This window comes from Stegodyphus dumicola, chromosome 8 (genome assembly GCF_044657685.1).
Source record: "Stegodyphus dumicola isolate Sdum_Otavi_A_Nest chromosome 8, ASM4465768v1".
Lineage (NCBI taxonomy): Eukaryota > Metazoa > Arthropoda > Arachnida > Araneae > Eresidae > Stegodyphus > Stegodyphus dumicola.
This window is the reverse complement of record NC_140775.1, coordinates 136,314,686-136,337,260: the sequence shown is the minus strand read 5'-3', so window position 1 is coordinate 136,337,260 and position 22,575 is coordinate 136,314,686. Positions and strand designations below refer to the sequence as shown.

Sequence of the window (22,575 nt, the reverse complement as noted above, 5' to 3'; positions counted from 1 at the left end):
CGAAAACGCCCATGCAGCCAACCCGTTCGCGGGATTCGAACCTCGCTCTAATATTTGGTGGCAACATTTTGAAAAAGTGAAACGCTGTTTTATAGTGGACGACGCAAAATGCCAAAACGAAATTAATAGCCCTTTTGGACAAATTGGCCCTTTGGGCTAATAAGGTTTCATACTAGGAATTATAAAAATTTTCTCTTTTCCCAAAAGGTCTATCGAAAATTTTCTCATTAGTTTTCTACAATATCGATATTTTAAATAAAACTTTGCTTAAGTTATTAAAATTATTCGTAATTAAAGTTAATTACAAAGTAATGTATATTTCTTTCAGGAACATCGGAGATTTTTGTACTTCCATATTGCTACCCATGCCATCTCCATTGTTTCTTTAATTCCAGCTCTGATCATATTTTTAGCCTACAAGTAAGTGCTCATTTCACAAGAATGACTTTATTTTCAAAAAAAAAAAAAAAGAAGAAGAAGAAGTCTAAAGAGCTGTAAGATATTCCGATATTCCGAAGAGTTTTATTCTTCTGAATATAGATACGGAAATAGTTGTTTTTTGTTTAGAATACAACTTGTCTCTTGTGAATGTGACATACATAATGTACGTGATAAAGAAAAGAGGACATAAATAGTACGTCTACAAAATTTTAGGACCAAGTTCGTGTGAAAACGAAAGTGGAAGAGAAAATAATATTCTAATTTTAGTCTTTAATATAATATTTTGAAAGGTTTAAACAACGCTTGAGCATTCATACCGTTACTTGGTTTCTTCACAGAACTCTGCTATCAAATATTTTTTAAATATCTCATTACAGTTTTCTGGATTTTTTCAATGCTGTTAAAATAATGAACTTCTTAGTCAATGTCATGTAGCATAAATCATTTATTTATTTGGCTTTTTCACACCTAACGCAACGGATTCTCCTCAGAAGTTTGTCCATTACATCTTTATGAAATAAGAAGTTCATTGTGTGTACCTAAGAAGAAAATTCCTTGTTAATCATCTCTCTCCGATTCAAAAGGTTCACCAATATGGTCTTTACTGTGGATTTCTGAAACCGAAGTTTCTGTGGCCATGGTCAAACTTTTCTATCTCAAGCAGATGACTGCAGTTTCATATCAAGCAGCTAGTTTTAAATGTCAACTGTCTAGAACTCTATTTATTTTAAGAACCATTTGGAATACCTCATCTTAATTATTTCACAACAGACAACAATTCGAGAAAAAGTCGGGATTGGGTTGTTCGGAGAGTAGTTTTTTCCTAACAGATGGCTTAATTGTATTTTTTCACAGCCAACTTTATACTTAAGCCGCATAATCATAATATATTTTGACAGCTGCTATAGCAAGACTTTGTTTGTGAAAACGTTCGATTAATTCTACGCAGTAGTTTTTGGATAGTGCTCTTTCAAATATGGAAAGCGAAAAGCAGCATTTTTGGCATATTTTACTTTTTTAGTATCGAAAAGGTTAAAATGCTGTTCAAGTAAGAAAGAAATTATCAGATGTGTATGGAAAAGATGTATTGACCGAACTCTAGTTCCAAAACTGGTTTGCAAAATTTGGATCCGGCAATTTTGATCTTAAAGAGGCACCACGTTTTGGAAGTTGAAGCTGATGAAATGACAAGGTATTAATTGGTGTAAACCGGCGAATAATAACCCGTGAGATTGCTGAGCGATTAAATTTATCGAATTCGACCGTTCGTGGTCATTTTGAAATGCCTCCGTTTAATCTCAGATCTCGACGTATGGGCTCCTAGTGTTCTTAAGCTCTCCGTCAGCTTCAACTGACCTTCCAGAACGTTGTGCATCTTAAAGATAAAAATTCCTGGATCGAAATTTTGCAAATCAGTTTTGCCTCTGGCGTACATCAGTACAAGTGATAGCGTACAAGACAGTACATCTTCTCCATACACATCAGAAAATTTTTCCTCGCTTGAATAAAACTTTTAACTTTTCGGTAGTTAAACATGCCGAGAATGGTGCTTTTTGATTTCCATATTTGAAAGAGCACCAACCAAAAACCACTGCGTAGTATAAATCGAACTTTTTCGCAAACAAGCCTTGAAAATCAGCTGTCAAAATGTGTATTGATTATGCGGCTTAATAGAAATGATTATGCGGAGGTGTGAAAAAATACAATTAAGTCCTCTGTTGGAAAAAAACGAAATTAATTTCCGAACAACCCAATATATGAAACTTAGAATAATTTCAATAACTGGATGTGGCTGACAGAGATCGTTATTATACTCTCTGTAAGCATATAATTAGATCGACAGAAGAACGGAGAACACTTTCCAAAAGTAAGGAAGGTGTAGTTCTACCAGGATAGTTCCATTGAATATAGTTCATTTTTCCAGAAAACGCGGTATAATATATTGATTAATATTTTGGAAATTTTGGTATATACCTTCAAAGTATTCTTAAAACTTATTGGGCACTGTAACCGCATTCTTATGGATTACATTGACGTATTGTCTAGAAATACGTGTGAAAAGACATCATCGAGGCAACAAAGTTGGTGTTGTAGTGCAAAGGAGTTGAAATATCATTCAACCGTTCGGCACGATACGACAATTTGAACAAGAGCATCAGACCAAAGTATTTCGGATTTTTTTGTTAAAGAATACTTGTCTGCAGTTCTCCGACCATCATATTTGCCGGATGATTTGCCTATGATATCAGTATTCTCGTTTATCAAGAGAATTCTACCGAGTCAACATTTACAGACTTTAAATGATTCAAATGACACGACGGCCAGCCTAAAACAAATAGATAGGAGGAAGATGCATTCTTCTTATGTTTCTAGGAATACCTTCAGAACTGGGCAACACTTTCCGCAAATGTTTTAAACGTAGGAAATAAAAATCATTTTTTTCCTCCTGCAACTTTCAAGGTTTCAAACTCTTAAAAGCAGAAAATCAATAATTAGCCTCATTTATCGCTACTCTTAGTCATTCGGAGTCCTCCTACACATAACATGAAAATACCTCGTAAATAATCATGATGGATCATTTGTGCTTGTTAATGCAAGCTTTCAGTAAGTGATGAAAGCAGCTTTAGCTAGATCTTTCTCGATTTTGATCGAACACATTAAAAAAAGGTTTGTTTTGGCTTATTTAATTATGGCAAAGCACTCGAGGGCTACTGCAAAAACGGAGACCTTCGTGGAGGATGTTTTAAGGAAAATCGTCTTGTATACACATTTCACAAGGATAAAACCACGAAAATGCCTATTCAGCTAGCCCGTTTCCCGAGGATTCAAAAGCTGGACCGGATTGCCAGTGTTTAACGACTTTACCGCTCGACCGCTTGTGGGCTCCGTTGAAAAAGGGAATCCGATAATCTAGTAGTTTTCTTTCCTTACCACCAGTCGTTCAAGAAAACTTTTGAATCGCCTTTCTTGAAATGCCCTAACATCGCCAATGGACTGCAGTAACAAGCATGCATATCTTACTTGAACCTGGTCAGCCATGGTGAATATTACCTCTACTATTCGCCATACCGAAAAGATGGTCCAGGCGCTTCCAATAAAAAGACCTTACTGTAGAACTCATTTTAAATTTTGGTATATACCTTCTATTGACTGGGGAGGAGAAATTTCTGATAGCCATTTTGCTGTGGCCAAGCTTATTTTAAAAAATAAATTTTGAGATCTGAAATTTCCAGATCACAAAATAACATGTTATCACATAAACATATCTTCTCTTGCTGCCAACTGGTGAAACAATCCTTCTCGCGTACAATTAAAAGGCAATTCAAAAAAAAAATTCAAAAAATAATACTAAAGAAATGAGGAGAGAGAAACAGAAAAAAAAAAGTTAAGGTTTTGAAAGGTTAAATAAATCGCGTATTTGAACAAAATGAAAACAGAAATATACAAACAGGTTTGCAATATATATGTTACAAAATTTCATCATATGTATCATATTTTGTTTCGGAACACAGATAACATCACATCTGTGGAAGTAATTTTGCAAGTTATTAGTTGTATAGGGTTAAAAATCTGTTTAATGTATATTACAACATTTGCTGCAAAATAATGTTAAGATGTCTGAGTAAAATGGCTGGTTAAGTTGCTGCATTGAACAATGCACTTTCATATTATTGAAGATAAATGAAAGATGTTAAGCATCGTCAATTATTAACAAAGTCTCCCTATCGCGAACATCAAAAAGAAAAGGAAAACCTCAAAAAATATCTTTCCAAAAACAAAATCCGGGGGGAAACAACCTTAGGGAAAAAAAATATGTGCCAAATAAAAATTGCAATCTGAATGTTTCAGATAGCAGTATAACATTTTAAAAAAGGATTTACAAATAAAATTTTTTAAAAAACTTTTGAAAAAAAATCCTTTTTTAAATCTGATTTTTGTATTCAGTTTCTATTTTAATACTTGAAATAGTTTTCAGCTAAGCAATCATAACAGAATTACTGATTTAAAAGGTTTATCCCAGAAATTCAAAATGCAAAACATAAAATCATGCATTTAAAATGAGCTTCTGAAACGATAGAGAAAAATACCAAACGATAGAGAAAAAACTGCTATCATTATATATTATTGTGAATTAATGTCAGGTAGAGAGTTGTGTATTTAATTAATAAAGAAAAGATGTAATTATTCAAGACGTAGTTTGATTTTTTTTAATCGATCGCTTGAGCATAAAGCTTAAATATTCTCCTCAAGCAAAGTAGCAACTACTTTTGTTTTACAAGAACGGGAAATTCAGTAGGAAAAACAATACCTTTTTTTCCCTAAGTGCGGTAACAGCTATTTGTCAAGCAGTGGATCAAATAAACTCATGTCCATACATTAAGGATAATGCAAAATCAGACAAAGGAAGAGTTAGAAGCAAAACAATTGTGACTTATTTGTAAAGCTTATTTATTAAACAAAAGGTAAAGTGAAAAAAAAAGATGCCATATGTTTGATATTATTAAACATATGGCATCTTTTTTCCATTTCTCCCTGGAGCAAATTACAAAAAAAACCTATTTACAAAATACCAATATTGTATGGTTGGTATGATTGTTAATACATTGTATGTCTCCCAGACGATGCAATACAGCCCGTACAACGCCTACGCATGCTGAGTATCAAATTATCGATCTGGGGTTGGGGGATATTACACCACTCAAAAAGCAATGCTCTCCAAAGTTCCGGTAGACATGTAGGAGGAGGTTGACGGGCTGCAACTCGCCGGCCAAGCATGTCCCACATGTGCTCTACTGGATTCAAGTCCGGTGAGAATGCTGGCCAGCCCATACGGGTGATATCCTTCGATTGAAGGCATTCGCTTACGATGTCTGCACGGTGAGGACGGGCGTTGTCATCCATAAACACAAACTGTGCGCCCATGGCGCCCCGAAACAAACGTACATGTTGTTCCAGAATGACGTCCCGATAGATTTGGCTTGCCATGGTTCCAATTTGAACATGCAGGTCAGTTCTGGAACCCAGAATAATTCTACTCCAAACGAGCACTCCTGCGCCACCGTAACGGTGTCGTTCAATAATGATTTCTTGGTAGTAACGGGTACCTGGAGGTCTCCATATGAAAGTCCGGCGAGAATCAGACTGCAAGCTAAACCTGGACTCGTTGGAAAACATCACACAAGCCCACTGTTGCGGTGTCCACAATGCATGCTCTCTACTCCAGGCTAACCGCAGGCGACAGTGAGTTTCAGTAAGTGGAACGCATCTGACAGGTCTACGAGCATATAGACCAATCTGCCCTCAGCGTCTGTACACGGTCTGCCTTGAAATTGTCGTACCAGTGGCTGAAGAGAGCTGATGAGACAGGTCTGAAGCTGTGCTCCGCCTATTTCTTTTGGCAGTAACTGCCAAATACCGGTCCTCATTCGGCGTTGTAACTCTGGGGCGACTTGTGCTGTAACGTCTACTCACATTACCACATTACCATCATCTTGGAATCGCTGCCAAAGCCTGGAGATGACACTCTGGGCAATTCCAAGTTCGTCTGATACTTCCAGTTGATAACGCCCACATTCCAGACGGCCGATAATTCTACCACGTAAAAAATCATCCAAATGCGTCTTTTGTGTCATAACTATTCGGTTATTGCACTGAAATGCTTATAAAGCGCCTGCAAACAATTTTACTTCTTTGCCTGTATTCCTTATATATCACTCTCTTACACTCTCGTCATTGTGACGTACCATCGGTGTCACCTGGTTACTTCCTCAAATTTACATATGATTCTTGAAGATGTGTGTAGTGATTTTACAGGTGATATATTTATTTTAGAGTTCGATTTCCGCGTGACTCCGAATTATCCTTAATTTATGGACATGAGTGTATTTGGAACGCACTTCAAAACTGTTTTATATTTTTTCTAAATCTTTGATAATTTCGTTTTGGTACTTATACAATTTTCTGCAACCGTTTGCGCATTTTAAACATTGGACGACCCTTTGCACATCTTATTTTTTCTTACTGAATAATAAGAAAGTAAATTTCATTAAAAATAATTAGAAATTATTGGTTAAAAATAGAATTTAGATGTTTAGCAGTTATGTTAAATTTTAACCCATTATTTTTAAATCAATACACAATAAATCAATACACGATTTTTAAATCAATACACGATTTGTAAAACTCAATGGCATTTCCTATTCAGAAACATCTTAAAGCTTTTATATCGCATATATTTATGTATTTTGGTTACTCCACTACCATTCGAATTGAAAAAACCAGAACTGGTGATTTCTTCTGGAGTTTGTTTACTAAGCTGTATGAATAAGAGTTTTTTTTTTTTTCGTGCAAAATAAATGCGAGCTGTTTTTACAAAGACATTTATTTCCCAAGGATAGATAATCCTTGGGTGGTTTGTTTTAGTTTAACAAAATTAGTTCTTCACACATTGGATTTTAAGTAAAGTATTCCTAGAATAGTGTTTCAAATATTTATTATTTAAGAAATCTAATTTTTTTACCTAAATATATTATATAAGTAAGATGTTAGACTAACCTAAAGAATAAAAAGAAATCAATAAATTTCATCTGAAAAAATAAATTTTGCTATTACGTTGTATAACAATCTGATTTTATTATTCATTATTATGAAACTATGGAATTGCAAAGTAATTAGATTGTCACATCATGGAGCTTCTAAAAGCAAAATATACATTTATTTTTGCTTCCTGTTTTAGGCAATTGCAAGTGCATCGCATTATGATGCACAGGAATTTGTTTTTATCTCTACTTTTAAACGGAGTTATGATGATTCTTTTCAAGTCAATCGTCATGCTAGATGAGTTTAAAAGGACTGACATTTACAATGGAGTATTAAACAGAAATCAAGTGAGTATTTTAATCAAACTTAGATCAAAACTCTCCTAATTAGAATAATTTTTATCTTTACGCTGATTTAAACATATATGCTTAATTAAGTTAAATCATTTCATTCCAGTTATTAGTATCCTAAAGTGTTTGATCAAATACAGGATTTCAGGGCATTATATCTTTGGCTGTTCTTTTATCATAAGGTTAAATTATAATTATATTTATAAGATACTGATGGCAGTAATATTATACTCCGTATGTAAGTTCAAATCCTAATATGGATTATGTGGATTGATGGACATTCAAAGTGCAGTATCATGCGGTTTTGACATCTCTTGGTTTGACAGCAAAACAAAATAATATAAAATGCACTGCTGACCATCCAAAATGAAGCACGAAAAAAAAAACATGAGATATCAAAGCAGGCAGTATCGAGATTCAGTACAGTAGGCAGAATCGAGATTCATTTGAATAGTCAGTGTCATAATATTCATTTGTGCATGTTCAACACAGCATTGTAGCCCCATAGCCTGTAATCGCAACAATGGACACCTCGCAAAGACTCCCTTTCTCTGCAGAAAACGTTGAGTTGTATGAGCCAACAGAATTTGTTTAGCAAAAACCTAAATTCTAATATTTATGCTAAACTTCTTGATAATGCTGTATGATCCGTCATTACCACAAGTACAATGTTACTATCCTTTCTTTCGCTGGTATAACAAAGCTAGTACAATCTTTCTCTTTGGTTTGTCCATCCCTCTTACTCTCGCTAATTCTCGCTTCTTTAATATTTGCATCGTAGCGCCTTGAGTTAGCCCAACAAGAGCATTGATTTCTCGAAAGGATAATTCTCACACTCTTACAGGATAAAGTGAACTCTTACAGCTAAAAGGATAGTGACATTGTTACTCTGTAAGCCACAATTCTTCATTAGTCAAACTCAAAAACTTACCCTAGTAATTACCATTTCCGCCCCCCCCCCTCGGTGAAGTGAACTGAAATTTCCCATGTAAAGGAACAGCAAAAAAATACATAATTCCAGTACTTAAACAGCTTACTATTTTCCCTTTTTTATAACGCTTCTAGATCGAGCTGCTGGCGCAGATTATTAGCGTACCTGCTGCTTGCTACATTTGCATGTCCAGTCGGCCTACTGATGGCGCAGTGCAGGTTTCAAGACTGTCAGATGGTTTCTTTGTCTTCTGCATTTTGGATGGCTAGCAGAGTATTATTACACATCGTATAATATTGTGTAACTGGAACGAAATTAAATCGAAATGCAGAGCTAAATTTAATTTATTCCAAAATAAATTATTCTCCAAAAAACTATGATAATAAGATTAAGAATCAACATCACAAACAGAAATATATAACATACGTTGAGAGAAATAATATCCCAACTGAATATATATGTCTACCCGAGTGATGAAAATTTCAATTAATTGCTTGGAGAAGAATATTTTGGGAAAATTAAACTGTGAAGAATCATGCAAAAAGAAGTTCCATTGCGATATAGTGAATAAAAAAACATTCTGAAAACCTTTAACGCGAAAGAATTTAATCACAGTATGTAAGTTCAAAGATATTGAATTTAAACTGTGAATGGCAAAGTTAATTGAAAGCGCCTATGACTGATTGCTCAAAGCCAAGTTCTTTTTAAAATGCAATTTTAAATCTGAAAACTGATACTTCATTTTCTGATAGGAAAGCCAAAACGAAAAGTGGCTGCCTAGAGTTTTCACTATAGCGTTATAGATGTAATTAACGATATATATACTATATTTCATATGATGGATTGCTTCTATTTAAAATACATTTTTCTTTTTGGACTCAGCCCACTTAAATGGAAAATAATTTTAATTAGGTAATTTTTTTTGCTTGTTTATGATTTTGAGGCTATAATTTAAAAAAAAATTACTCCGGTCAAAATTTTCAAATGTTATTATTTTTCATATATTGGATTGCTTATACTTACATATTTTTTTTTTGGGGGGGGGGGAACTCGGTCAGTCGAAAGAAACGTTTTTAATTTTTAAGCTTTTTTAACTTTGTTTATGGTTTTAACGCTTTAATTTTACAATTTTTTTGCACAAATTACGACGGCTTGTAGACACAGATTACTTTGATTGATTTTTTGAGAATAAGTATTTTTATTTGTGTCCTTGTTAGCTCACAAACAGGCTAATTATTTACTTCTTTTATTGCACCAACTCGTATGACTGTTCAGCGAAAGATGTAATTCCCCTCCCATGTAGTTTTCACTGTAATTCTGTTTCCCCCCCCCTCCGTATATTTTGCCCCCGAACTGAATATAGGATGGATTTTAAACATATTATTTATTTATTTTAATTTGATTTGCATTATATACGTTACCGGCATTCTCTATAGAATGCCAAATTATTGTATATAATGCCGGACATTTTTAGGGAAAGTATGAAATTTCTCTAAGTACTGTATATTATACCTAGGCATTCTTTAAAATGACAAATGTACTTTGGGAAAAGTATGAAAAAGGGTTATGATAAGGCTATTATTTAAAAGACGTACATTTCTCAAAATTAGAAATGTTATTTTTAAAAATTAATGAAAGAATGTCATTAAAAAACTATTATTCGAAATATGTAAAAATAAACCATAGATTATCTTGATACAACATAATAAATTTGTATTTTCTACTTGGCTGAGACTGAAAATCAGTAATATCTACCTAACAATGGAAATTAAATTCAGAAACTATAATAAGCTTCACAACAATGCCCTTTTTAATGCCTTTTATTTTTTCTGGCAGGGTGGCTGTACAGTTCAATATCATTAGGTGTAACTTTTCTGTATTTGATTGAAATTTTTTTCAACGTTCTCTCCGTGTATAGTAATCAAATGAGATTTCATGAAGTGCGGGAAATAACTCAGCGTCCGTGACGTAATACTGTATAGTACTGACGATTTCTTTATTGGGATAAATGAATGTAATTTTTTCCCCACAAACATTACATTCTAGCAATTCAGCAGTCTAATAGTCCCGTGGTTCCTTCTTAGTAGTCATTTTGGCTTTTTTACATCATTTATTAACTTCTGGTAAATAGTTTCAGCTCTTCAAAATGAATCGGAAATGTATTTCGTATTTTGCCGATTTGCCATTTGGCATTCAATAAAATGCCTAGGAAATGTAGGAAATTTGAATCGTTTCATATTTTGCCGGCTAATTTTAGGCATATACTATGCCTAGGCATGCATATTACGCATTGTATAGAATGCCGGATTTCAATCTTTGCCTGTAACATATATATAATGATTTTGGGAATGACACATATAGATGTTGAAGAGCACATAATAAATCCGGAATGTAGAAGAAACTTGGAACTCATATGATGCAATAAGAGGCAATCGTAGCAGAATTAAATATTTCTTTTATTGCAGTTAAATATTTTGCAGCCACAAATACTTAGCACATTATTCGTGTTTGTTCTATAACAATTACATTTTTGATTTTGTTGGGATAGGAAGAAAACCAGCAAAATGCGTCAGTTCAATCATTGCTCAGGATCGAAACAAAGATTTTCCGGCTTATAAAAATGACCGTAGTTAGTACACATCACTTTTTTCTGGCCTGCTGCGTCTTAATAAATAACGTCTCTCGTTTCGCCTTTTTTCTCTGTTATCTAAAATATAAACTCTGTGTATCGAAATTGTAGGGTGCATTTATCATCCCTAGTGTGAAGCAAAATGCATCTTATTGAGAATAGAGGTAAAAACAAAGTGCAAAATTATGCAATATGGCAGCTTAGTAAGAGAAATTTTCGGTTTAAATTCCGAATCAGCTATGTAATCAGTGTTGTTAAGTCATATCTATGGACTGATCTAGAAATGACGCAGTCCAGAAAAAGGTTTTACTGTTTCTAGAATAAAGAGTGAAAGTATCCGGATTAAAAAGAGGAATTAAGGGCTATTGATAATTTAAATTATAATTTTGATTTACCTGTTTTTATCTTTCCTGTATATATATATATTAAATGACTTAGTATTGGTCTTCGGTGTTTTTTCGTTTTGTAGGCTGGATGTAAATTCTTACTTATTTTGTCGAGATATTTCCGAATGACTAACTACATGTGGATGTTCTGTGAAGGTTTCTACTTGCACAAACTAATCTCAGCGGCTTTTGCAGAACAGAAAAATCTCCTTATATTTTACATCATTGGATGGGGTAAGTTTCTATAAGCATTTGTTTAACAATGATACATCGAGATATCGCATTTTCGGTCTCACCTTATCACAACAGAGTGAATATCTCAACAAAACGAATCATACGAAATTTTGTATTTATCAGTATATATAAAAGATCAATTTCGATAATTCACGCTTACACAGTTTCATTTAACTTGGTTTTTCTTTTTTTTTTAATCAAAACATGAAATGAATTAAAATTTTCTCATATATACTACTATATTTAAGATTTTGGGGCAGTTTTAATAAGAATGATCTTTCAATTTTAACAGCTGATGATTTTAATAGATGATTTTAATAGCTGAAGAGATCAGATCTCTAAATTAAACAGATATTTAAATGTAAATTTACGCCATATTAGATACAGATTGCTGCTAGCAATGGTAGATTTTAAATAAAAGTTTCAAGCAGAATTTTAAACGTATTGAGAATGTAATCATTCTTATTCATGTAATTTCTATATTATGACTTCTGTTTTTAATTGAAATTATGACCTAATATATTATGTTTATTCGGATTTGGGGGCTTCATGTCCATGGCTTTAAATTTAACCTAGATTCAAGGAATAGTAGAAACAGTTGCAATGCATTTGACAAATTTAGCTCGAGATTGTGCCATGATGCATCTTCTCCCCCCCCCCAAAAAAAGAGTCTTGACACCTCTGCCAGCTTGTGTTCTTTTTAGATAGCGAAGACATGGTGCACTAGAATTGGTGACATTTCGTAGGATTTCAGCCGGACAAGCGAGTCATCTTCTCAAAAACAATTAGATTCTTCTTTGGCTGAACCAGTACTCCATGGCTTTACTCCTCTGTGTAGTGGTTTTCTGCTACTGACATTAGACTGATGTCTGAAATATGCCTTCGAAATTATACAAGACGATTCTACAGCCCTTTCATGTACTCAACTCCAGCCATTCGTGGAATTATGAATGCCATCTGAAAACTGAGAAACTATAAAGGAAGTGCACTCTACGCCATATATGGTTGGAGCGCATCTTCTCTGGCATACATGGTGTTAGAAAGCGGTATGAGTATAGTGGGAATTTTCTTCCACACTATATTCTAAAGAGAAAAAGCTGTTCCTACTTATGAATTCATTTTCACCACGAAAACCTTTCAGACGGCATCAGTAGTTCGACATGTATACAAAGTATATGGAAATGCTGTAGAATCGTCAACTGTCATTTCTGAAAGTTTTTCGATTAACTGCACTTAGTTACCAATATAATGTAGCTAAACATAAGAATAATGCTACGAAGCAGAAATTCGTTCATCTCAGTTCGAGCTGTGAGAAAGTGGCAGCAAGTCATATTACTTCAGAGGATGGCTGATTTAATAAATAGGCACAAGTATAATCTTACTTGGGGAAAGAAAATAAACTGAACTTTTATTAAATTAACGATATTTTATTGTTATTCACTGGCATTATTCAATGAAATTCTTGTTTATGGAAGTAAGCATATTCTTTTGACACTGTCTAAATCCGATTTTTAAAACCGATGTCTAAAACCGGGTTTTAACGTGAACTTGAGCGAGTTTGAGCGTGAAAACATGCGAAAGGAACTGAGTGACGTGAAAATAATAACGTAGGTAAAACATTAAGTACATTTCCGAAAAACTTAAAATCGGAGATGGAAGTGTCATTGGTGTACAGAGTATTTTTATTAATCTACATAAAGTAATAAAGAAAAGTTTTTTGCAAGGATTATGGCTTACATGCATTTGTAATCTAGAAATAAATATAAACTTTATATAACTCTTCCATTTAACAAACTAAAATATAGCTTCCAAATAGAATGATAAAATCAAAACAGCCTCATTTGTCCGAACTAACCAGAGTGGAGAAATTTTCGGTTTAGGCCCCCTCTGGTTTAGAAACATAACCCGTGCTCAAGCTTGATTTCATAAAAATTTCGAGTGGCTTTTCTCTGCATACATCATTTTCTATACCTATGTTATATTTGATTATATTATAAACTTATTTTACTTACGTCATGCAAAAGTTCTGCTGCGTGCATACGGGTTCTTAATGGATTGCATGCGCACAGAACCGTTGATAACTTGATAGAATTTATCTTCACAAAAGAAATACTTTACAGCAGTGCTCCGCAACCGGTGTGCCGCGGCACACTGGTGTGCCATGAGTAGGATATAGGTGTGCCGCAATCAAATACATGTATTTGACATTTTGCAATTTTTTATCATGTATTTAATACACAATGACAATTTTTTTTTTCCTTAATAATGTCTATTTTAAATGTTTTTATATATTTCACTGTTGTGTGGTTGTGTGTGTGATTGTAAGTGTGTCAGCATTTGAATTTTGTCGGCACTTCCTTGATAACTCGGAACTCTTTGGTGTGCCACGAAATTCCAGAAAGATTTTTTGTGCGTCGCAAGTGAGAAAAGGTTGCGGAGCACTGCTTTACAGTTCTAGAGCTTTCCACAAAAGAACTCATACAGTTCTTCTTAGTACGATAGAGCTCAACTACTTTAAAATTCTAAGATCGTTAAACAGAACGTAATGCAAAGCGCGTGTAAAGAGCAAAGTTCACACGGAGGTCTCTCAATACTCCGAAGTCAGCTTGTAAGGATATTAAGTTTTACTAACGTTTATTTTATTTAAAACTTTACTATCCTCTTCTATTTTCCACTTCCGGCCAGAATAAACGCGTTAACTTGTTTACGCGTTAAATTGTACTTGCTAACGCTTAAGTATTTAAGTTGAGGCTTTTTGCCAAGAGCAGAGTTAGATGGAAAGAAAGTGAGCCGCCTTGTCACTGCATTTTACGCAAACTTGCCCTCATTTGCTGTCTGCCTTTAAGACCAGAGGTTTTATTCCTCTCGAAAGCTAAAGAAGTATACTATGCGTACTACATGCATAATAGTTTAAAAGGCCAGTCTTAGTGTTAGTCATTTGTGTAAAGTATTCAAAGTTAGCTTTTATTTTAAATTTTAGTTAGTCAGTAGTTCTTATATTTTTACCTTCAGAACACAAGTGGTTGGTCTTTGTATCCCGAAGTGCGGGAGCGCCTGTAATATCGTGAAAAATAAAGGGTAATTTAACCCTTCTTATCTTGTCATCTTTGCTGCTGTCTAGTCAAACTCACTGTCTAGTCAAGACACGTCATGTTCGCCAAGCAGATTAGAAGGAACAGTAGTCCTGATAAGCTCTGAACTAAAAAAAATTAGAACTGTTGCTCTCCCCGGGCTTATATAGTTTTCCCCGACCGTCGAGAAATCTCTAGTATCAATTACAATTATTCAGTTATAGTATCAATTACAGTTATCGGGACCGGACCCAAATGTCACCAAATTGTCGCCACGTGTAGCTACTTTTGGTGACATGGCTACATTTGGCGACTTTTCGCCAAATTTAGGGACAAAAATAAATCGCCAAAACTATCGCCGACTTGGCGGTATCTCGCCAAATTAGGGAGATAGATATTTACCTGAAGGTTAAATAGACCCTTGTAAAATTGCTTTTTCGAAAGAACTTCGTCTCTTCAGACTTTTCATGTTATATTATACAAGAGATACTACAATCTCACATATAATTTCACTAAAATTATTTACATACATACAAAATTTGTAACAGTACATATCCAGTCACACAAAAGTATAAGTATAAATCTATATTTACAAAAAAAATATGTTAAGTTTTTATAGCAGGACATTCGGCCTTTTGTTACTTCCACAGCCTTAAATAGCAAAAAATTACTATTGCTCACATAAGCGAAAAAATCATTTAAGGTTTAAAAGAATATTTTAATAATTTACCGGATTTCAGATGCTTCCATTTTGGTTAGTTTACTCAAGAAGAAATTAAGAAATAAAGAAATCTTTCAGTACAGCATAAATTTGATATTATGTATTCCATCAACGAATATAGGTACTTGGAGATAAAAAAATTGGCAGCCCACATCTTTTGTATATATAGATATTGCCATCATTTATCTACATCGTTGCAGTCTGTTACGTTAATTTAGGTATTTGAAGAGATCCTCTTTCTTTTGGCTTGCCTCTTAAATATGTTAACGAGTGCTGCGGAAAATGATCGAATACTCTAATTTGCTTAAATCTAATCCTCCGGTACTGTTCTGACGACACATATTGCAACCTTAATTGAGGGGAGGATCGTTATTACCTCCAAATGCTTATTTTAAAATTATAGACTATAAGTATATATTTATCTTTGACTAATAACAAAATAAAAAAATGTCCATTTAACAAACTGAAAAAATAATTGATTATTGGTCTTATCGATTTAAGTTCGTTTAAGCGAGATTTTGCAGTGAAGCATTTTCTTTCATAATGCATAGCATGTAGAAGGTTAGTCAGAAAAGCAAATATCAAAGCTAGGAAAATATTGAAAATTTGCCTGAATTAAGGCTAGTCTCCATGCTTTTAAAGAAATCCCCCTTCTGTTTTTATGCGCTCTTATTATTATATTTATGAGCTTCTATATTAATATGTGCTTTATTATTAAATTTATGCACAAGAATAACATCATCCTAGAACTCTTTCTTTAGAAGTTGATCTAGTATCTCTACAAATCTGCCTGAATGATTTCTGCGGAATTAAAATGGGGATCCTTGGATTTCAATCTCCATTGGGGGAAGGAAGTCCGACAGCGTCACATCTCACAAGGAAGGTAAATGAAGCACCACTGTGAGTTCCGCTTCCGCCTAAACTGTTTCGTCTTCAGATGATGCGTCATGGTGCGCTATTGTCTGATATAACTAGCACCTAACCCTTCCCAGTTGAAGACTTTCATAGTAAAAGCTCTCTCTCGGCAGCCTCAAATTATCAGAATAAAACGGTGCGTTGGCTCTCTGACCTGAAAATATTCTTAGGGTACATAGCATAAATATAGGCATTCCTCTATCCGTCAACTAAATGACACTAAGAGTTCCCTCACCCCGCCGAACTAGGCAAAAGTGTTCAACCCCTGCCCTCGCACCTTGGAGAGAGAGCTGCATCGCTTTCGCGACATTAACCGTCGTCTATGATTTGCTACCTGCCAGTCGCTCGGGCTGCCCGTCGTTCAAGGACATTACCCAGCGTACCAAACTACTAGAGGCCTAAGCTCTAGGACCTTTCATATCCACAGGCCGTCGATCCCAGGGGGGATTCTTATCGTACAGTATTCTTTTTAGGAAAATCATAAGTATTCCCTTCATTTAAATTTCAGCTTTCCTTGGCCACTTGAGAAATTTGGGTTTCTCTATGCTGAATGGATCTATGACTTGCCTCAAGCAATCTGCTCCATATAGCACTGCTCGAACTGGTCCTAGCCCTGGCGTTAACCCTATGAGGTTAGTTAATGAAGCCAATCAAATCCGTAAAGGAGCCAGATCATAGACTTCTAGGCGCTTCAGTTTAAAAATCTCCAATCAGGACGACAGTCAGAGTAGAAACTTGAGTACTGGTATTAAGGGATCTATAAAATGTTCTTTCTGATCTAATTGGTATCCGTGAGACTGTCTTTGTAGTGGCTGTTCAATGGAATCTATTTTTTGCTGTAAAAACTAGCCACTTCAGTTGCCGTCATGACGTTACAAATTAATAAAATGGACTTCCAACATTTCCAAGAAAGTTATTAGAAATCATATTAAATCAAAATAATATTTTTATTATAATATTATATATATTAAATCAAATAATTACCTATATTAAATCAAATATAATGCATTAAAAGTATTTGTACAGATACAATAGATCTACAACACGAAATTCAACTACTTATTAAAATTGTTAAAAATAATCAAGTGCCAAATAACTTTATTAATGTTTGTCTTAAAAGAGCAAGCGTTAAATTCTCAATATAAATCATTTGGCTGATAGGGATATGAAAATTTATTCCCAAATCTTAGGTGCAATATGTTTGATAACTATCAGTTAAAAGATTTATAAATAATGTAATTACTGTAGTTATTGTATATAATGTAAAAACCATTATTTCTAGCATTTTCTTTATTGCTATCACTAAAAAATGGGCCTATTTCAAATTTTCTAAGCCTGCTTAACAGCTGTTGAGCAGTGAAGATTTCTTGTACTTTTTTCCTCTTTCCACTAATACAGTTAGTCAGAAATTAATTAATTTCTTTTGTTTGGTCAGTTTAAAATCAAGATTTTAGCAGACTCATCTTACCCTCAAAAGTTTTCCAAGACTACTTCTCTTTTTTAAAAGTCTTCTTTTCAAAAGTTCCAAGACCACTTTTCTCTAAAAATATATTCCAACAAGTCCCCGCCTATACGCTCTCTCTCTCTCTCTCTTCCCCTCCATTCTCCATCCCGGTTCGAATCCATTCTGAGTACGAAGAACGTGACGGACATGTATCTGTTTAACAGCTAGTAAACACTTAAGTTAATTAATTCATCTTCTGGCCTTTAATATATATTATGTAAATTTACTTTTCCTACATTTTTAATATTTCCTTTTAGTATTATGTGAATATATAGTTATTCACCTTTACTTCCTTGTTTAATTGTTTTATTTTCTTTTGGGATATAAAAATAAATTTTTATCCAATTCAGTGACTGAAAGATGTTATTTATACCAAGACTGTGGCGATATCGCAGTGCGCAATGCAGAACTTCTGGATGAAGCTCTAGGATTGTATAACTCGTAAAGGCAAGCATCGGTATAATATTATGTGTAAACAAAAGAGATGAAAAAATGCAAAATTGCTCTGAATGATAGTAAAATAAAATTTGGAATAAGATCGATATTAACCTAATATTTTTTGCTACGAATTTTGAGAAGATCTTTTGACTAGACGCTGTATAAATGCATAAAAGTGCTTACTCTTTAGGTTAAGTTTTCAAAATTTATTGGCTCTGTGAGGCTTCTTTTCAATATAAGCACTATTTCAGCGAAAATATAAATTTATCATTTTCTTTTCATTTTATTAATCACTCTGATTCTTTTCTCAAACGCCATTATTTCATAAAAGTAGTGTTTGATGAAACATAAATAAAACTAATTATACTGATGATACCGTAGATTTCATCTTTCCTCTTACTGAAGCTTTAAAACAGATACGACTAAAGTATATATGAAGGACTTGTTCACCTGAAATACACGACTTAATCAAGACCGTTGATAAGGATTAGAAAAAATATATTATAAATTCATTGGAAATATTTCAAAAGTTGACACTAATCCTATTTAAGACCAAAAAATATTTAATATATTAACAATACAGGCAGTGCTATGAAAAACTCTTTTCTGCACTACCAAAATGTTTTAAAAATTATCACTAATCTTGCTTAAATCTAAAAATGATTGAAAACTATTGATGTAAAAATTCATGTTTTATTCACTATAAGTATTTATATGGATTATAAAATTTAACAAAACTTATTTTAATTCATTTGTCTAGCCAACGATTAAGTAATTCAGAAATTTTCATAGCGCTGAGTTCGCTATTGAAATTCAGCTTGAAATGAAATCGTTGCCAAATGATTTGAGTTAACAGTGCTTTTTTAAGCTTCTGAGTATATCTCAAAAACATAGATCATTTATAACTCCATTTTTTCATCATCTTACAATCTAAGTAGATAAAAAATAAAATGAAAGATAGATTAAGTTACTGAATCTGGGATGGGGAAGTAACAGGTATGTTCAAACATTTTTTCTCGATGACTGGTATAGAAATTTATTGCACGTGGTGAGAGATTATGTTTGTTGACTTAAATATTTTTAGTATTTAGTTTGACAACTTTATGGAAATTTCTGAAATATATAAATATATATTTAAGGAAATTAATTTTGGGAAGTTTTATAGTAAACAAATCACGAAATTCAGGGAATAATTAGCACAAATTGTAGAAACATTAGGTATTTTTTGGAAGCAGGAAAAGAGAAAAATGAGCAACGCCTTCGCCAGGAATCGAACCTCGGACTTCTGGAATACGCGCCCAGCGTGCAGACCACAACACTACGAAGGCATGCTAAGAATGCGGGAGAAATACCTTATACACTCCAACTTTTAAATGGCGACTGGGATTTTTAGGTGACCCAATCGCTAGATCTTGGGTGTGGAGAACCATCATCCACCACCCTTTTAGCTCGGGCACCACTTTAGAGCTATTAGATATTTTTTTAAGCAAGAGACTTGAAAAATGAGCAACGCCCCCTCCGAGAACGAACCACGGACCTCTGGAATACGCGCTCAGCGTGCAGACAACTACACCACGAAGGCATGCTAAGAAGGTGGGAGAAATGCCTTATAAAAGAAGCAAAAGCGGATCGCTGACTGCAGTCTAGTTAGAGTTTGCTCTGATTTTTAAGTGCCATGCATGTAACTTTTCTTACACTGCGTAAATACTCTTTTCCGTCTCCTTTCATCAGGGTATTTATTAAAACTCTAGTTTTATTATAGTTGTTTATTTTAGTGGTGTTATTTAAATAAGACTTCTTGACTATTTTCTTTTCCTTTGCAGTTTTTCCCATAGTGCCAGTTGGAATTTATGCAATATTAAGAGGAGTTTTTGCTAATGAAAAGTAAGAATTTTAATGGTTTTTGAAGTCTTTTATCAAATATTCATGAAGCTTGAAAACGATCAATCGTTTAAAAGAGTTCTTTTAATCCAAATAAATATGAACTGGCACATAAAGCACGATATTTGTCAAGACCTTATTACCATGCCAACCTTAACTGTTACTTCTTTTACTATGAGCTGCGATAGGGATCTAAAGGCTTTTACCTAAATGCTAAGAAATGAGAATGACATTTGCCTAAATAAGTAAATAAATCAATAGTTAAGATTGCTTTATGTTACTTTAACATAAAATGCTGATGCGGAAAATGGTTTTGATCTTATATATTTATTTCCCAATATTGTTTGGATGAAGAACTAATTAAATCATTTCTGTGGTTTAATGAAACTAAGAGAACCATACTTTTTAACAGAAAATAAATCATGCCATCCAAAGAAACATAACACAGTTCATCTGAATAACTCCTTTTCAGAGGTTTAAAAACAAATTAATTAATGCTGCTCATCAAGAGCAAATGAAGCGATTTTGTTAGGCGGCTAAAAAATGTGATTCCATTTTGGCTTCCCTGAGGCTTTGTGGAATTTTGAGTCAATCATTATTATTAGTCTACGTGAAAAAGATATGCACAGAGTGTTTTCACATAATGGAAAGATTTCAGTGATTTAATGCAAACAGTTGAATAATCAGAGCTATACCCATATGATCTAAGAGAATAAATATTTAAGTTTTGTAAACTTCATTTCCCAGACATTCAGTGTCGGTAACAAATGTGAATCTAAGTCATATAATAACCCATTTCATGGCATCCAACGAAATTTTGTAACAGTAGTTGTAACTTCTACAAGTCTACATTTTAGTTCTTGGACATCAAGAGGCAAAGAAAGAATATAACAAGAGTTTTTCTTAAAGCTTCACAAGCACGAATTTAAATCGGAAAATCTCGATATCGCTCGTATTTCAATAAGCATATGTCGCTTCTTTCATTAATGCAGTCCATTGGCTGTGTTGCTTTTACAGAATACGGTGTGATGATAGGAAAAAAGACAAGAAAGATAAAAATATACGATAGGAGGACTTCAAATAATAATTTTTCTTTATAAAATAAAATTCTATTCGTCTGATCGAAATCCACCAACGAGAATTCTCAGGACCAGAATGTAAAAGTCATTTCATAGCTGTATACCTAGCTGAAGTTGCGGAAAAGAGAAGTTTACATGAATAACTTGTGACTTACATAATTTAATTAAGAATTTCCCAATAAAAGGATAGGATAATGAAAATCAACTGAATGGTCACAATCTTTCAGTATTGACTCTGTGGATTTCTCATAATTAGGAATAATGTATTTTTCAGGAAGGCACATGCAGTCGATCATTTTATAAGAGAGACGTGCCACGAAATTGTTAAACGTAAAACATTTTGATGCAAGATGTGTTTGAGTGTTCGTTCAAAACTACAGGAGAATGTTAATGCCGAAAGCGAATAGCTTAAACTTTTAAGAGATTAAATTAAATATAATTATAATAATATTATACGAGATAAAAAAAACATATTTTATTATAATTTATATTTTATATGCAGGTTTCTTTGCTGTGTACTTCTTTCGAGCTAGAATTTAGGTTTCCTTTAAACGCTTCATTACTGTACACCTAATTTGCTCACCCGTGGGTTATATTTCGTAAATAAATCTGTCCGATTCCTGCATACGTATTTCTGATTATGGCGCTGTGACAATGGTTCACGCAATATCTGCTTCTGTTTTCTTGAATTCTAAGTTAATTTTCGAATTCCATAGTAATGATAAAATATGAACTACATTCTGTAGGATGGAGTATAACGGCTAGAACTAACGCTTAGCCTCTTTTTTTATTCTATTAAAATAATCTTGTTCAGTTTAAGTTCAAGTCTTAACTTCTTCTTTATTTAAAAATAAAATTAGTACGAGATTCGTCCATCATGCAGTTATCTTTCTCTAAATAGATACTGAGCTTCAAAATCTTTCTGTGTATGGCTATCAATGCGTTCAAGCCACCTTTTTCTTTCTAAAAACTAACACACCCACTAAATAACGGAAGTGAATGGTCGTTGTCAAGAAAAAGCAATTAAATTGCCATTAACCGCAGGTGTGGTCAAAATTAGGTATTTCAGGATATTAAGGAGACAGCTTACAGGTCATTGTTGCAGATCGAAATCCTTTGATCTGGATCATATTCGACTGCACCGAGTTTTCAAAACAACTGTCTAACTAAATATTTCTTGAATGATTGCTTATAGATCCACTGTTTAAGTTAAAGAAAAAGATTGAATAAAATACACTTTTTATGACAGATGTGGTAGCATGACATCTTTTTGTAAAAATACACAAAACTGCAATTTTTATATGAGCTCCACAGTTGAAAGTTTCAAAGTAAAGAGCGTTTTTATAGTCGAATTAGGAAATCAAAATAAAACATTATCATCTTACTACTAATATTATTTGATATATCATTAATTAAATCTTTCAACGGGTAACTATAGATGATATATATAGTAAA

General features: G+C 33.6%; 1 protein-coding gene across 6 annotated transcripts in view; it reads left to right on the top strand.

Annotated features, from left to right (window-relative positions):
• LOC118181341 (calcitonin gene-related peptide type 1 receptor-like) overlaps nucleotides 1–22,575 on the top strand; it is a 174,816-nt gene that overhangs the window by 121,080 nt on the left and 31,161 nt on the right. For all 6 annotated transcript variants that reach the window (XM_035350463.2, XM_085822459.1, XM_085822458.1 and 3 more), the window contains 4 exons: nucleotides 329–420; nucleotides 7,178–7,328; nucleotides 11,361–11,511; nucleotides 19,984–20,044. In XM_035350463.2, coding sequence (XP_035206354.1) covers nucleotides 329–420; nucleotides 7,178–7,328; nucleotides 11,361–11,511; nucleotides 19,984–20,044 — 455 coding nt within the window. The remainder of the gene's footprint in view (nucleotides 1–328; nucleotides 421–7,177; nucleotides 7,329–11,360; nucleotides 11,512–19,983; nucleotides 20,045–22,575) is intronic.